At 40.7% G+C, this 17,919-nt stretch overlaps 1 protein-coding gene across 2 annotated transcripts in view; it reads left to right on the top strand.

Annotated features, from left to right (window-relative positions):
• The window catches only part of RAPGEF5 (Rap guanine nucleotide exchange factor 5), a 358,807-nt gene that overhangs the window by 267,922 nt on the left and 72,966 nt on the right, over positions 1-17,919 (top strand). For both annotated transcript variants that reach the window (XM_040433729.1, XM_040433730.1), the window contains 2 exons: positions 12,049-12,164; positions 12,527-12,615. In XM_040433729.1, the coding sequence (XP_040289663.1) occupies positions 12,049-12,164; positions 12,527-12,615 (205 nt within the window). The remainder of the gene's footprint in view (positions 1-12,048; positions 12,165-12,526; positions 12,616-17,919) is intronic.

The raw sequence follows: 17,919 nt of genomic DNA, 5'->3' as shown, positions 1-17,919 counted from the left end.
ATGGGCAGACAGTTGCTTAAGCAAATGCCCTCAAGGGCTGTTCATTTAAATTACTGTCTGCTGCACATCCCTAATTTACTTGGGGCAGTGTGCTGGTCACTGTATTTTTATGCCCGCAAAATTACTTGTTTGTTGGCTGATAAGTAGGTCTTTTACACAGGGCAATGATCTGGAGGGTTCCTTTCAGCCAATAATTGGCCCATGTGAAAGGCCCTTCAAGGGGTTACATGAAAATCTTCCAAGCACCCCTAAATGTGTTGAAATAATAACACATACGCATCACTTTATCCCCACTGGGGGGGCTTTCATGTAAGTCGGACAGCCCTTTTAAGGTTATTCTAAAGATAATTATCTGATGAATGTAGTTTAGCATAATTAATACCGTTCTATCTGATCACCAGGTAGATCTGCTGGTGTAGGTCCCTGTTGTACAGTATATACCACCACACCAAAATAAAGCATAGCTGCCTTGTTGACAGTAGCTGGGTGAGGCTCTCAGACACTGACTTGGTGCTCAGAAGATCTGATCTAATTGTCAATATTACAAATGCATCTGGATAACAGGAAGGGAGGAATCGTGATGACACCTTTTTGCAAGTTAGCAGAATGTCCTGGCTGAAATTTTATTTATAGAATTACTTAAGTACGCTATAAAAAATAGAGGGCTGTGGTACCAGAGACAGTAATATCATGCTATGAGAGAGGCGTGATATTTTTCAGCGTTGCAAAACTTTTGGATGAGAAGGGGTAATAAGGTTTGTCAATTAAAAATACAGGCCATTAACATTATGCATTGTCTTTTCCGCAGTTGCCAGGTGTCACTTCTGCTACTTTGGATTGTAAGGCAAATAATTAGAATAGAATGTATTCAAGGGTATAAATGTACCCGAAAGGAACACTGTTTTAACTCCTGTACAGACATGAAATATATAGTCTTTGGCACCAGTTTATAAGAAAGACTTTTCAGATCTGGAACTGTTGAGGAGATGGGCAACCAACGTTATGAATATGTGGACTACAGTTCACAGATCAGCAGAGGAAAAATATTTAGTAAGGTGATCTAATTATGATATAAATGTATCGGAGTTTAATGTAGTTGTCCCTGTTTTTCTTCATGGCCTCCTTGTGTGGCTTTGGAACTATGGGGCTACGACTATTTTTTTCCCCCCAAAAATGAAAGCTATAAGATCAATTCTGAGACATTTCCTCCACAGCTAGCAGCTTTCTACAGAATCCCAAACAGGGCCATTCTTCTTTGCCTTCCTCTGCCCTAGCAGGATGTGCAGCCATATTGGTTGTCACCTTTAAAGGGAGTCTGTCACCAGGAAGTTCACTGATACAACAGGTACAATGCTGTGTAATGCTAGTTCAGCTGAATGTAATGATACCTTTTTCACTTAGTGATCTGTTGCTTGTTTCTGGAGAAAAAGCTATTTTAATCCAGGAGGAACAAGGGTGCACAGAATGGCTTGGATCGGTCCTTGGTGTACTTAACTGACCATTTACAAATTGCTTAAAAGTATTTTTTCTGGATCCGCAGAAAATATGGATGATGTCTGTGTGACATCCATGTTGCATCCGTTGTCCACAAAACAGACAAGAATAGGACATGCTCTATATTTTTTGGGGGGTTACGGAACGCACATATGGTGTGCTGTGCATTTTTTACATTTTGAGTACAACTGTTCTGTAAGAGAAGTTGCCAGTCTCGGGGTGATTGCTAATTATACTGTAGACCCTGCACAAGCATGAACAATCTTCTAATGATCCATATTTGTAGAAGCTACATATAAGGCTGATAAAATGTAACAATGGTATAACAGTGACAACTGCGTGCCAGGGAAGCCGCTGAGGTGGAATGACTTAAAACGCCTTAGTGAAATAGCCTCTTATTATAGACATAGTCATTGCCTGCATGATGCTGCCTAGTCGGTGCAGTATTAATGTGAGGTGATTCACTGTCAAGTCACATATGTGGCCGAGGACATCCTTTCCAGGTGTGGTGCACATAACACATGCTGGTGGTTCTGGTAGGTGGGGACGCTGTCACTCCTTGGTTTGTCATTTGCACAGCTAATCATCCCTCTTTGTTTAATTGCTTATGGAAATAATACTAATTAATGGTTTAAGTAAATGAAAATCTGTGCTGTTGTCTTGGAAGACGAAATCTGTTGCACTGGTTATGTAAGGCAGATGTGATAGTCCTCAGAAAAAAAACAACATGATAAACTAAGTCCCAATACACACAGAGCTCCACCTCGTTGTATCAACCACACTATAAAGTGTACATCGAGGACAATAAGCTTATACTTCTTTATTATCTTAATTCAATAGACGTATCATAAATATATAATCAGTAAGCCAAACTTTTGACTCCCAACTCTTATATTTATGCAGGTTCCAACACTGGTATATCATGTATCATTATAGGATATTAAAAGGGTGTTGGACCCCCACCAATCAGATATTGATGACCTATCCAGATGATAGGTCATTAGTAGGGTGTCAGCGAATCGCACTTTGGATCCAAAATCCAAAGTCGATTTGTTTTAATGCTGTACGGAGACCTGTATCCATACAGCATTAAAATGTATAGGCTTCGCAGAGGCAAACTTTAAGTTCGAAGTTGCGCAAGACTTCAGTGAAGAACTTCGGCCGTTGATTCTACAACTTAAATTTTTTTTAAAACAGCACTCTGAAGTCTGCTTCGGTACCGACTGTGCGCTGCCGGAACAGCCTGGCGGATCTGCTTAATGCAGATGTGAAATAAGCCTAAATAGGCTGTAGATAACTATATTCAGACTTTCACTGAATATATTAGCCATAGTGCTGTATTTTGTCTGGATTTTTACCCACATCTCCTTTATTTATATTTACAAACATCACTTTTTTGTAGCATACTTAACATATTTTTATTTTATACAGAAAAAAGCAAAATTCATGTCATGTGTTATTCTTCATCTAAAAAAAATATATACATACTGGTGTAAGATGCACAATATTTACTCATCAGTGGATGCCTCTAATAATTTTTGCACATCTCCGGAAGTCTGTGGCAGAGATGAAAATTGACGCCACCTAGCAGATGGACTTTCTGGTGTAAATAATGTTAAACTGATTAAGCCTCTTAGGCTCCGCCCTCTCCCCCTCACATTTAAGAATGAACCAGCAAAAAGTCAAAAATTTTACACAAAACAGGCTTGTGCCAAAATGTGTGAACTTTTGGTGCAACTTTTCTATTTGCATCCTGTATCTGGTACTCCCTGTGCTGTTTGTTTTCCCTTCCATGTAGGCTGGCCTTGGTTTATTATGTAAACCATTTTACAGGTGATGCACTTACATATGGAATAGTTTTTTCCGGTAAGTCTCTTCAATTTTTCAGCACTTTGAATCCCATAGGAGAAGAATAATGCAGCTCAGCAGATATTCTAAGCACATTCAACATTAAATACAATCTGCTGTGTAAAGAATACTTTTTGCAGACCAGAAAATCTTGGAATAACATGTCCCAGGTTAGACCGAACACGTTCTCATGTCTCATTTATTTTACTAATAGATATATTCCATGCACAATACAGGATTCAATAGTGAACAGTTCATGATTGATTTACACTCTGACGACACAGGGGGTTATTTATTAAGGGACATGACTATTTTAGTAATAAAAATACTTATCCAGTCCATTTTTTTTTTTTTTACAGCCATGCATCAATATTTAGTCGCATAGCTGGTTTCACGCTGCGCTCTGCAGTTGCGTGGAACAGGAGAGGAGTGGGGGGGGGGATGTCGGGGAAACAAGTGTAAATGTTGGCAAAAAAAATATGCCAGCCCAGTTTTATCACCGGACGCAAAGATTGCCATAAATGCACCTAACTTATGACTAAGCGCACGCCTTGTCATAAATTAAACAAGTCTTACGGCTGCGCAAGTGAGAAAAAATAAAAAGCCAGTCTTAGTAAATGTGCCCTGTGAAGAGCATGTGTATAAAGAACATAAATGCAAAATTCAAGTGTGATGACTCCAATATAGACAATAATTGCACGGCAACACAATAAACGTGACTTCACCTGATCTAAAAAGTGTTGCAAATGTGGATCTATACAGCGGGGATGTCCATGCACTTATCACACCTTGTAAGTAGAAACTTACTTTTTATTTTATATTTTTGTATGCTTTTACATTATTTGCATCTTCCCTTCCATTCGGAGTATTTGCACTTATTTGATTAGTTTAGGGTACTTTCACACTTGGGGCAGAGTGATCCGGCAATCTACATGCAAACAGACAGCATTTGTAGACGGATCCGGATGCCGATCCGTCTCACAAATGCATTGCAAGAACGGATCCGTCAAACGGATCAGTTTCTATTTTTTTACCACATTTTTTAACGTCTGCGCATGCGAAGACCGGAAGGACGGTCTTACTGCATTGCAGTATTTTTAATGCCGGATCGGACACTAATACATTCCTATGAAAAAAATTCAGGCAAGTGTTCCTTTTTTTGGCCGGAGATACAACCGCAGCATGCTGCAGTATTATGTCCGTCCTGAACAGTCAAAAAGCCTGAACTGAAGACATCCTGATGCATTCTGAATGGAGAGCAATCCATCAGGATAAAAACTGATCAGTTCTTTTCCGGTATAGAGCCCCTAGGACAGAACTCTATGCCGGAAAAGAATAACGCTAGTGTGAAAGTACCCTAGCTTACTGATTTTTTTTCTATTTTGGAAGCCATTGCTTTGTGCAGAAATCTTCTGACTTCATTGACAGTTACAGGGATCAGGTTAGTCATCCTGACGGCTAAGTAATTAGATCTTCATTTGACCACTTATAAAAGTGGCTGTCATGCTATTTTTGTCCAGATGGTTGGCTTTAGCACTCTTCCTAACCTTTTTCTATACCCTGTTAATGTTCCCCTCTTTCCATTTATTGTGCATGAATTGTGGTCTATCTGGCACCACGTATGTTACTCTTCTCGCTTTCTGCACATGGGCCTGTGCAGATCAGCTGGCTACAAGGTCATGATCTGGTCTTTCAGCATTGGATTTTAAGGTCAATTTTGTTCCACCTGCAGCCTAATGTTGTTAGGAGTTGCAGACAGAAAGCAATGCATTATTCCACCAGCTGCCATGCATTGCTGGGGTTATTGCATTTTGAGTAGCATGTTAGCACTCGGGCAGTTTGTCCTCTCATAGTCTTATCCATGGTGTGTGTAATAATAGGAGGGATCCATGGCACACAGTATTCTGATTTGAACGATTCATTAATAACGTGAAAAATTTAATTAATAAATCATTCATAGCACTGAACATTGTGTGCAGTGGATGCTTCCTAGTGTCTAGATTAATGAATCCTTCAGGAGCACGCCCACCAGAATCTAAGATGTGTGATATCATTATTTAAAAAATTATCTGTGGTTGTGCCTAGTATTTTGTCCACAAATAAATATTCCATGATATCCTTAGCTTGTCTGCTCAATCTGGCTTCAGATTCTATAACCTATTTCAGGGCTGGATAGACCCTAGTAGCCAGTAAATGTCTGCAAAATTGTTACTACCACCAAATTCATTTAATTATCTTCTGTTAAAATTAAATAAGTTATTTTCGGACACCAAAATTCATCTAGCTTTGTAGAATTATATTCCAATATGTACAGTATTATGTCCAATCCTTATTTAAACAAGGGTCCAGGATTAGAAAAAAAGGATCCGTTTTAGAGATGACCAAGTCAATTCTAATGAATCAATTGATCTTATCAGCAGAAGTTCTTCACCTGTGAGGACCTGTCCCTAAAAATGAAGAATTGGCCACCTGCCCCTTGATTCACATGTCTGACCTAGCTAATCAAGAAGCAGGTGGATGCTTCTTCACCTACGGGGACACTCCTCAGAGGTGAAGAACTTTTGCTGATAAGACGAGTCGATCGTTAGAATCGATTTGCTTATCCTTAGGCCTCATGCACACTAACGTATGTATTTTGCGGTCTGCAAAAAATGGATCCGCAAAAAATACGGATGACGTCCGTGTGCATCCCGTATTTTGCGTAACGGAACAGCTGGCCCCTAATAGAACAGTACTGTCCTTGTCCTTAATGTGGAAAATAATAAGACATGTTCTATTTTTTTGGCGGAACGGAAATACGGACATATGGAAACAGAATGCACACAGAGTAACTTCAGTTTTTTTTGCAGACCCATTTAAATGAATGGTTCCGTATACGGTCCGCAAAAAAACCTGAACATACACAGAAAGAAAATACGTTTGTGTGCGTGAGGGCTTGGGGCGGCACGCAATACACGTGGCACCGGCCGTGTGCATTCTGCATCACGGATGCAGACCCATTCACTTGAAAAAAAAATCTTTGACAGTATATTGTATGACAGTATACTGTTTGTCTTTTCGCTTTTCAGTTTCTATCATTAAACTGTAAGGCAGCTATTACGAAATCTCATTCATGTTAATTTTCGTTGTATATATCTTCAATTTTTGTGGTAAATTATATTCCACGTTGGAGGCTGTATTTAATGCAGGGATAGTGGGTTTTTTTTTCCGTTTTTCGGTAAATTATCCTTTCAGTGATTGAGTTAACCTTGGCAGATACTTCATCTCCTCTGAAGTTGAGAAAATGCGTTCAGACAAAAGAACTTGCCCACAATCGCACAGTCTTATTAATTTGATCCGGACAATTTGCCGTCATTCATTATGTGTAACTGCTGCTTCCCTAGATTGACCCTGAAACTCTCCGTACGTTCCACTCCTGGCACAATTCCCATTTATCAGCTTAGTATAGCTCTAGGTTTAATAAGGAGTCAATATGTGTTTTCTGTGTCCTTTCAGTGTTTCATTGTCCAGGATGCCCCACAGAGCATCCCCCATTTAAATAATTATAATCCTTGGTCTGCATATTAGATATAAATATGTTCAAATGGATCATCCCAAGAGATCACTGCCGCAATGATAAAACATTAATTGGCTTCATGAATGTTGGCGCTGTGACCTTGCTGGAGAATTATGAATCTACTCTGGCAGCAAAGTGCTTTTGTTTAGTGAATTCTATACATATGCATTCTCTAAAATTATTTCTTAATTATATTTTTGTGAATTAGCAGCTTGGCAGGAAATTCTTTTTGCGCTATGACGAGATTCTTGTTTCACAAGAATTTAGCCTTAATAAGGAAAGAGTCTGAGAAGAAACATAAGTGAGGCAACAAGGATGACATACAGACGGTATATTTTCATGGGAAAAGTGGTTTCTCGGCAAAGATTTGCTTGATGTTTTACACTTACATTTGTTAACGGGAATGCCTTTGTTTATTACAATATATACACACTAGTGTGAGACAAAACAATGAACCATATGGGAGGCAAGTCAGCGAGTGACCATGCCAAAAAGTATGAGAACCATTTGCTGGTGTAAGCATTTACATATACAAGGGGAGGCTTTAAAACATATCTAATGTTCGTAAAAATTGGATATTATGCACGGCTAAATTCTGGCTTCAAAAAGTAGCAGAATAGAGCTATGCCAATTTTGAAGCTTATTTGCACAAACATTTTGCAATATTTTGCATTTCTGTACCACTCACTCCAGTTTTGAAAAGTGGGCATGGTTAGCTATATTAATTCATTTCACTCCAGATTTATCAACTGCAACTTTTAAAAAAAAATCACAAAAATCTGACTCCAGCAAAGGAGTGTCGTAGAAAGTGGAGCAACATCTCAAGACAGAAGTGTTAGTCTTATAGACGTACCAAATTCATTAAACATTGTGAGACATTTGATAAATTTGGCTCAAATTATGGCAACACAGACTGCTGCAAAACAGACTTTAAAAATCCTCTTAGAGATAAATCTCCCCCAATGTGTCCAGGGTCGTGACTTGAGAATCTGCCTACGCATGTGCATGCCTTACTTGTACTGGGCATCAAACTCACAGTAGGTAGAACGCATTCAGAATTTAATGAAAATACGGATGTCGTAGAATTGAGGCAGAAAAGGCGCAAAGGAGAAATGTTGGAACAATTTGAAGAGGTGGACTTGGGAACTTACTTTGGAGGGGCAGTCTTTGCATCTTCAAAGAGTTGGTGTTGGGTTGGAGGAGGCAGTCTTGGGCTCGGTGATGTTGAGCTCTTGAAAGAGGAGGGCTTGGGCTCTTTGAACAGTTGTCGATGCCCCGATGGGCATTTTTGGCCCTTATTTGCATATCAATCAACGTTCATCTTCTGGAGTTCAGAAATGAGGATAATTTTATGAAAGGTATGGTTTTAATTATGTTACGTAGCACTACATTGCATTGCCATGGATTAAATATAGGAAAACTAGGTGGCCGATTCCCTTTAAGATGCCGAAGATTGTTCATGGTTTTATCATGCAGTGAAATAAATGCACTTATCTAGCTTTAGGTGGATTCCTAACATTGACATTTGTTGCCTGCAGCTCCAATGACATCCTAGGCAGGTGATATTGTCACAAAGCCTGCCCCTTGTTTCACATTGTTATTTATGCTTTTGGACACATGGGTGTCTATTAAAGCTATTAATCTGTCTAACCGACCTGTATCATGGGCTAATGACCTTACTGAGGCACAGAACAATCTTTCTTACGTCTCAGCAATATATTTATCCTCAATTTGAATTATTATGTTGAATTTTGATGACATATCCAATTTGATGCACCTTGGAGTGGAGTGGACCCACTAATATAGCACTGCTCTAGGTGTTGTTTGCTTGCCTTGTTATACTCCGTTTACTTTACGAGCACTCAAGCTTTTGATCTCGGGTAATTAAAAGAAATGCAGCTTCACCATTGGTTTTCACAGCTCTGTACTTTCCCTGAGCACTTAAATGAAACAGCTCATAATAATCAGGCTCAAGGATTTCATTGCCTGTGGAAACCCACTGGGCTGCGTATGCAGAAAGCAATGATTATTCAGCTTCTTCTGTTCAAACAGCTGAGATTTAGAGAATGTTCGTGCAGTGACCCGTGCAGATCCTGAATCCATCCTCATCTCTGCACAAAGCCATCGCTCTGTCCAGTAACAATACAGAGAAGGAACTTGGCTTTTAACTCTGCGTAATTATTTTCTCTTAAAAGGACATGAAACTTAAAGTCTAGATTGTGTCAATTTTCTGTTTGCCTATTGTTCCCTGTAAGCAGCCGTTTAAGGCTGGAGAGGATGACACTAGTGTTCATCAACGGGATTACATTGAGCAAGCCTAAAAAAATGTCTGCCTTTTTCAGAACCGCTGAAAAAACATAAGGTGTAATAGGAAAAAAAAAAGAAGTAAAAAAGTATAGTTAAAGGGATGCAAGATGTTCTAGTAGCGAAGGTGAATTTAGGCAAATGCCTATAAAAAAATGCCATACGGTAATTAACATGACAGACATGAATTAATTTCAGCGCTGGTATCTTGTATCTTTCCATTGACCGACTTCTCTACCATTTGGTGGAAAATGAGTCATGCTGTAATTGCTAGTGTGTAAAAATTGTGCAGCATTGTGCAACAGCTGGCTACAGGTTTGTGCTCTGAACTGTACGTATAGGATTCTGCCCTGTTACATAATGCTTGAAATGCGTCTTTCAAAAGACATGATTATTTGTCTTATGCTGAATTATATACATAGTAACATAGTACATAAGGCCGAAAAAAGACATTTGTCCATCCAGTTCGGCCTGTTATCCTGCAAGTTGATCCAGAGGAAGGCAAAAAACCCTGTGAGGTAGAAGCCAATTTTCTCCACTTTAGGGGAATAAAAAATTCCTTCCCGACTCCAATCATGCAATCAGAATAACTCCCTGGATCAACGACCCCTCTCTAGTAGCTATAGCCTGTAATATTATTAAGCTCCAGAAATACATCCAGGCCCCTCTTGAATTCCTTTATTGTACTCGCCATCACCACCTCCTCAGGCAGAGAGTTCCATAGTCTCACTGCTCTTACCGTAAAGAATCCTCTTCTATGTTTGTGTACAAACCTTCTTTCCTCCAGACGCAGAGGATGTCCCCTCGTCACAGTCACAGTCCTGGGGATAAATAGATCATGGGATAGATCTCTGTACTGACCCCTGATATATTTATACATATTACGGTAATTAGATCTCCCCTCAGTCGTCTTTTTTCTAAAGTGAATAACCCTAATTTTGATAATCTTTCAGGGTACTGTAGTTGCCCCATTCCAGTTATTACTTTAGTTGCCCTCCTCTGAACCCTCTCCAGCTCTGCTATGTCTGCCTTGTTCACAGGAGCCCAGAACTGTACACAGTACTCCATGTGTGGTCTGACTAGCGATTTGTAAAGTGGTAGAACTATGTTCTCATCACGGGCATCTATGCCCCTTCTGATGCAACCCATTATAGGAAGAGCTAATGGATTGTTCTCCTTGTCTGTCTAGCAAAGGTTTTACAAATTGCTTGCAAAAGACGAGAAAGTTCTTGTGTACAGAGAATTATAATACATAAGTATTTGTAAAGGGTTTGTCCATTTTTGTAACTCGTTTGCAACCTCCTCTGATCCTGGGAATGAAGGCTTATTATACTAATTGAGTACATCTCCTTCTCAGTTTTCATTACAAATCTGCGTACCTATCCTAGGGAACTGCTCTTTGATTAAGGTGAGTGGCAGGGTTGCGATGCTGTGAAGGGAAAAACAGTGAAGGGGACACAGTACTAAATCAGCACTGGAGCCCCTTGTTTCTCTGAATCGGTGGAGATTCCAGAGGCCAGACCCTCACAATCATAAAGTGATGCCATATCCTAACAATAAGCCATCACTTCATGAGATGTCAGTACCCCTTGTGGGAATTACATAGCTTGTAGCGGTAGGCAAAATGGGATCAAATGCAGTCAAAGACGGTGACAAAGAAGTCCATTTTAAACAGGGCTTTGCCCGTTCTTTATTTTGTCGCACAAAACAAATATATAACCTTTCCATTTATGCCCCAAAAATGCAAATTGCTCAGCTGAACGCTAACTAAACATATACATTAGCCTGACTATACAAGTGACTTACTACCAAACACTTTAAAGGGAGTCTGTCACCTCCATATGGCCATATACAGTGCTTACATGGCTCTGTAGCACACCTATACAGGATTGTAACGGTACCTTTGTTCTTTTCTTTAGACTTGCACCAGCAGGAAAAACGAAATTTAATTCATATGCAAATGAGCACTGGCAAGTGCCCAGGGGCGGCGTTCAGTGTGTAGGTGCCCAGGCTGCTCTGCCTTCTTTTCACTTTACTCCTCCCCAGTCTCTGCCTTTGCCCGCCCTCCAAGTCCGGACCTATCGATGAGGCAAGAGACTTGGAGGGCGGGCAAAGGAAGAGACTGGGGAGGAGTAAAGTGAAAAGAAGGCAGAGCAGCCTGGGCACTTACACACTGAACGCCGCCCCTAGGCACTTGCCAGTGCTCATTTACATATGAATTAAATTTCGTTTTTCCTGCTGGTGCAAGTCTAAAGAAAAGAACACAATCCTGTATAGGTGTGCTACAGAGCCATGTAAGCACTGTATATGGCCATATGGAGGTGACAGACTCCCTTTAAGGCTAGCAATCACAGTAACAATCTCTCCAGACGGGTAGCTGCCTTCTCTAATGCACACCTTGCACTTAAATTGTCCAGTAATCAGCTGGACTGTGTTACAAAGAAAGCTTGCACTGGGCAGGAATGGAATAATAGGCCACACTACCAACCTGTCCATCATTACATAAAAATCAAGCCCGAAAACATCTGTCCTTGATGTTTGATAGATCTATAAGTCATCTCCTAGATGTTGAGAAGGCAGTGTGTGCAGAGCAAGAAAAAATGTTTGCTGCCTGTGCAGTGTACATTGGAAAGTGAAAATGTAGAATGAGCCCTAGAGGAGGAGATGAGATCAAGCCATTTAATCTAATGTGATATGTTCTGATGTATAAATCATTGCCTGCACTGTATAACAGCTGCATAGAGAATGAGGCTTGCTCATAATAATCTGATGTTGTGTTCTCAGGAGACGTTGATTTTTTTGTTTTTCCCCTTATTAATATCTCTCCTATTCTTGCATCAAACCAGGAGGAAGACTCAACTACTGTTCAAGTGAGAGAACAAGACCAAGATGTTCTGGTGCTTAAGAAAGTGTCATCAGAAAGGCCAGCCTCCACAGCAGGGAGTGGCGAGAGTGATTGGAGGTAAGAGTTTCTCCTCTAGGCACACAGATACACACATTCAGACGAGCACAGGCTGACTGCGGAGCTCAGCTGCCAGATGGATTTAGCGAGAAAAGACAGAGCTGGTGTGGGAATATACTGCACGTTATAGGAGATGCCCTTTGTCAGTCTCACGTCACAATGGGAAGTTCAAAGCTGAGGGTGCTTAATACCCATATGGATGTGAAGCCATCAGCAGCTTTTACAACCAGAGAGCTTCCTTTGCCCACATTTGATGTGCCTTATTTTAAATACATTGATGAGGAAGATGAAGAGGATGAATGGAGCAGTCGCTCTCAGTCCTCTACCGAGGATGACTCTGTGGACTCTCTGCTTTCTGACAGGTACATGGTGGTATCAGGGACACCGGAGAAGATTTTGGAGCACCTCCTGAATGACTTGCACCTGGACGATGTACAGGACAAAGAGACAGGTATGATAAAGAAAACAAATGTGGGTTTGTTGCTTGTGTACACATGCCAAGTACCAGGGAGCTTTGCGTGCCACATTCTAGTATGGTAGAATGAAATGTTTCCTTATGATTCCTGACAATTGGCCATACGTTTGTACAGACCACAGTCAATAAAGAAGAACTTTAGATGTTGACATACCCTCATATTACACTGTAATGAATGGACAGACTTAGAGCAGCCCATAAAAGTGGGTGGTATGGATTTTTCCATCAGATTGGTACCATTGATATGTCATTTGTATTTTTTAGGTAGAGTATATAGTGTCTGTGATGATCATGCAGACTTGTATGTGTTTCAGTACAGACTTTATCTACAGTCTGACAGCTAACCCTTGCTTTCCCACACTTGCAGGTCCTACACAGCAGTCACAAATGGTACACTTTTATGCTTTACAGTCCATTAGTGCTATCAGTGATGGTCAGCAATTTGATTTAGCCAGTGGCAACTGCGAAAGTGAAGAGTCACATATTTTGAGTAATTTCATTATTTAGCGCAGAACGTCTGGATTGATTGACGTCGTCCATGCTTGAAAATTGAGTTTTATGCAAGTTTTTCCTGTACAAAAATTAAAATGGCTAAAAGATCACTCCGGAGCATTTCACGTCTTGTAGAAAACTGATTAGAAACTGAGCTGTGCATCTTTAGGGTATAGGAAAGTTAGTGGCAAAACTTTCATTTGTTCACATTCCCTGCAGTCAAGTTTTCTCCACTGATGTCAATGAGTGTATTTCTGTACCCTTGTGACGATCGAAAGCATCACAGTAAAAACAAAAGTTAAATGCAATTATTCACTGGCATCTTTTGTATACTAATGATTTTATGCTTTGAATTTGATCTTCATTAAAGACAGATCCTGGATGTTTCTCAGTAATTTTTTATCACATGCTAATTGAAGGTTGCTATAGGCGTAGTGTTTGTTATAACCTCAGGGTTGCATTCAGGTATGATGGCACTTTCAGTATGAATGAATAGAGTCGATTTGGAAAGTGGAGGGTTGCACTTCAGATGAAATGAGAGCAGGAATCCCTTACCTCCTCATCTTCTGCATTATCCTTTATGGTCTATTGTTTGGCTCAGGCCATCTCTGGAGAAGCTGTCCTGAAATCTGCAGTATCTTGGTTCATCGAGGAGCTTTCATCGAGGAGCATGAAAACCTGATATTTATTTCATTATCTTCACTCTACTAAACCGCAAAAGAGAATAAACATCCTTGCTGCCCCTCTGCAAAGAGATCTTAATATTCCAGGCCTTATTTCTTATGACTGCAGTAAAAGGACAGGCATAATAATGTAGTTTAACCATGACTATAAATCTAATTTAGCCCTTTTTAGTATCCAAGAAAGTAGCAATCAAGTGCCAGCTATTAACTTTCATTTTAATTTTGACTCTCTCATTTAGGATGTTAATGACTTCCATGAATAGTCTCAGCACTGTGAGTGTTCAGGAAATGTTCTTTGCTTGGGTCCATGGTCCTGTGTTGGATTTTTGTGGGGAGGCTGAGCTGAGAACTGACCATCTGATGACATGCAGATGAGATTCACGGACAGCCTGCCCTATCTCCCCGTGGGAAATATTGGGTCAAGTCACTGCTGAGAGCATTCAGCCATCTATCTACATTCCTGATGGAGATTGAGTGGCTGTGAATATTCAAATTGAATTACTCTACTAAATTACCACCTCGAGCCTTCCTGCAAACCTCCAGTATTACCGGTGATCACTCATCCTACTCACTAAATCTATTAGACTGGTGTCTTGAGAAATGGCATTAGAAAATTCTCATCTTATACGAAAGTAAACAAGGCAGGGGTAAGAACGCTGATCCAGCTACAAGAAACAGATATATATGAGGCACGTAATACTGGTATGGAGAGCAGTAGACTTGGATCTTCTAGCCAAAGGAAGCCACAAGACAACATCCCTTTAATGGACATCATGGAGAAAATGCATGTTTATTTCCATGAAGACATGTTGCCCTCCAGTACTGGGTGCCATGATGGATGCAGCTTTTAACATACCGTAATGTCCTAAAACAGCATATTGTATGATGCCCTTTTTAATTTTAAAATATTCCACCAAATTCTCTGCCAAATTCATGCCTAATTTAATAGACTTGTATAGATGGTTTTCTTTTTATTTCCCATTCTCCTTGTTGAAGTCTTCTTCTTTGGAGTTTCTGTCGTTTACATGCTTCATTTACACACATCATGCTCCAGTGCATTCTCCAGACGTTAGTAAAATTAGACATCACTAATTCTAACCAAATGCACTAGCAGCACTGCTATGAGCATTGGTTCAGGTCACAGCAGATGACAGCATGCAATTATAATGGCTACTGTCAAACAGTGTGAATGTGAGCATGCTTAAAACAAGCAAATACAGTCCCTGTATTACTTTTTAAAGGGGATCAGTCACCAGTGCCTATCTCAGAGCAGAATGCTGGGTCACTTACTGGAATTGACGCAGTTGTTTTGCTAAAATTAGGATTGAACAGCTCCAGGGTGAGCCGAGCACGAGAGTCCACTCAATACAGTGCTCAAGAGTCCTTATATTCACGAGCTGACTTACTGCCTTCTTGCTGTAGCAATCAGGAGGGGGGGGGGGGGGGGGGCGGGGGGGTCATGAATATTAGGACTCCTGAGTGTGTGCAGTGTATTGAGTAGATTCGATAGCTTGATCCGGATTTTGGCAGAACAACTGCATCAATTCCAGTAAGTGACCCAACATTTTAATATGGCAGCATAACTGGTGACTAAATTACTTTCATAGTGTTATTTTACTGAGGTTCATAGTTGAAAAAAAATGCCCCCCTCCTGCTCTCTTAGAGTATGGGTATGTTCACATGTGTCGAATTTGCTTATATTTGTCGAATTTGCCTATACTGTTTTTATAAGCACATCTGTGCAAAGAAATCTTAGGCTACATTCACACGAAAGTGAAAAATAGCCTTGTGACAGCCTTTTTTTGAGTGAATCAAAGTTTTCAAAGTGGACCAAAGCCGAATTTCCTCGTGCTTTCTGGTAACTAATCAATTTTCCCTGAAATGGCGGTAAAAAAAAAAAAATACTCACCTCATCCATTTGAGCGCGAAGAGGCTGCTGCGGCCATCTTGATTGAAGATGCCATGCAAAATCTCGAGCACAGTGATGTATGACATCACCACGCTGGCATGTCATCACACACCACCGAGATTTCGCACATTGTCTAAAATCAAGATGGCCGTGGCGGTCTCTTCACGCTCAAATGGATAAGGTATTTCTTTTACCGGATTAACCCCTGAAAGCTCTCAATATTATTCTCAGATGCTGCGACCAATGATAAATGTGGCATCTGCGGGGCTCAATGACGGGGGCGGCGCAATCACCATTCCCCGCCATTGCGCCCGCTACTTACAGAGAAATGCAATTGGCTTTGTTTGTAAAATCCGATGAAGCAGCCGTCGCGCCCATTTTCCTATGGAGCCCCTGTCTGTAGCAGGGCTACATAGAGTAATTCTCATAAAATGAGAAAAGCAATTTAATGATTGCATGCTATAGTTTCACACTGAAGGTATCCATATTTTGCGGATCTGTGGTTTGCAGCTGCAATATCTACACTGAGCCAATTGGACTGTGGGCACGATACATTGATAATAATTTTATTATCTGGCACGATACCAAGAGGGCTTTTGAACTAAACTCCAATGAGATTGGTCTTCGCTTCACTTTTGAAACAGACGAGAAGTCTCTACCCTTCTTTGATGTGACGATTACTAAGAATCAGGCAGGAGAACTAGATACATCTGTGTATAGAAAGCCAAATTTCACCAATTCACTTCTGAGATGGCAGAGCGAACATCCCCTCCCTCTCAGACGTGGAATCCCAAAAGGTCAGTACCTTCGCATGAGGCGAAACTGCTCAACGAGAACAGAGATTCTGCACCAAGGCACTGATCTATGCCAAAGATTTTTGGCACGAGGCTACCCTGATCTTGTGCTTAGACCAGCGTTTAGACTAGCCCTGCAGGAGAAACGATCCAACCTCCTTACCCCCAGGCGCCAATGAGTAAATTGATTAGTCTTGTAACCACATACGATGGCGCAGCAAAACAAGAACGGGACATTGTCAATAAAAACGGGCACATCCTGACTATGGACCCTGATCTTAGGGAGGTGGTGGGGGATCATCCATATATCATGTACCGTTGAGGTAGGAGCTTACGTGATAGGCTCACAGTCAGTACACCCCAGCAACACCTCTGGGAAGCTCCTGGCTTCGCAACCATAATCATGGTTGTTACAGATGTAGTGACTGCATAGCCTGTGGACATATCCGTACTGGTAAAACCTTCACAAGTAACATCACTGGGAAAGAATATACCATACATGATTACATCAACTGTAAAACCCGAGATGTGATATATCGCCTTACCTGCCAATGCGGCAAAGAATACATTGGCAAGACGATCGAGGAATTTCGTAGGAGGGTGGGGGAAGCACCTGAACGATATTGCCAAAAATAAGGACACCTCTGTGGCAAAACATGTTCACAATCTCCACAATGGCCATTCACAAGTATCCTTCATGGCCATAGATAAAATGAACCCACCAGTGAGGGGGGTGATTGGCACAGAATTATCTTGCAGCACGAGGTTAGATGGATATATGAGCCCAAAACCATTACTCCACATGGACTGAATGAACAGCTGAATTTTAGCTGTTTCATCTGAGTTATATCCTATCAACTCCCTTCTTGAACCCCCCCCCCCCCCCCCCTCAGTTTCTTCAGGGGCTTCTCTATAACATAACCTCTGGTCTACTTTATTCCCTATATATACAGTTGCAAGAAAAAGTATGTGAACCCTTTGGAATGATATGGATTTCTGCACAAATTGGTCCTAAAATGTGATGTGATCTTCATCTAAGTCACAACAATAGACAATCACAGTCTGCTTAAACTAATAACACACAAAGAATTAAATGTTAACATGTTTTTATTGAACATACCATGTAAACATTCACAGTGCAGGTGGAAAAAGTATGTGAACCCCTAGACTAATGACATCTCCAAGAGCAAATTGGAGTGAGGTGTCAGCCAACTGGAGTCCAATCAATGAGATGAGATTGGAGGTGTTGGTTACAGCTGCCCTGCCCTATAAAAAACACACACCAGTTCTGGGTTTGCTTTTCACAAGAAGCATTGCCTGATGTGAATGATGCCTCGCACAAAAGAGCTCTCAGAAGACCTACAATTAAGAATTGTTGACTTGCATAAAGCTGAAAACGGTT

The sequence above is a fragment of the Bufo bufo genome, chromosome 5 (assembly GCF_905171765.1).
Source record: "Bufo bufo chromosome 5, aBufBuf1.1, whole genome shotgun sequence".
In the NCBI taxonomy this organism is placed as follows: domain Eukaryota; kingdom Metazoa; phylum Chordata; class Amphibia; order Anura; family Bufonidae; genus Bufo; species Bufo bufo.
The sequence above is the reverse complement of the archived record's forward strand: the minus strand, read 5'-3'. Positions and strand labels throughout refer to the sequence as shown.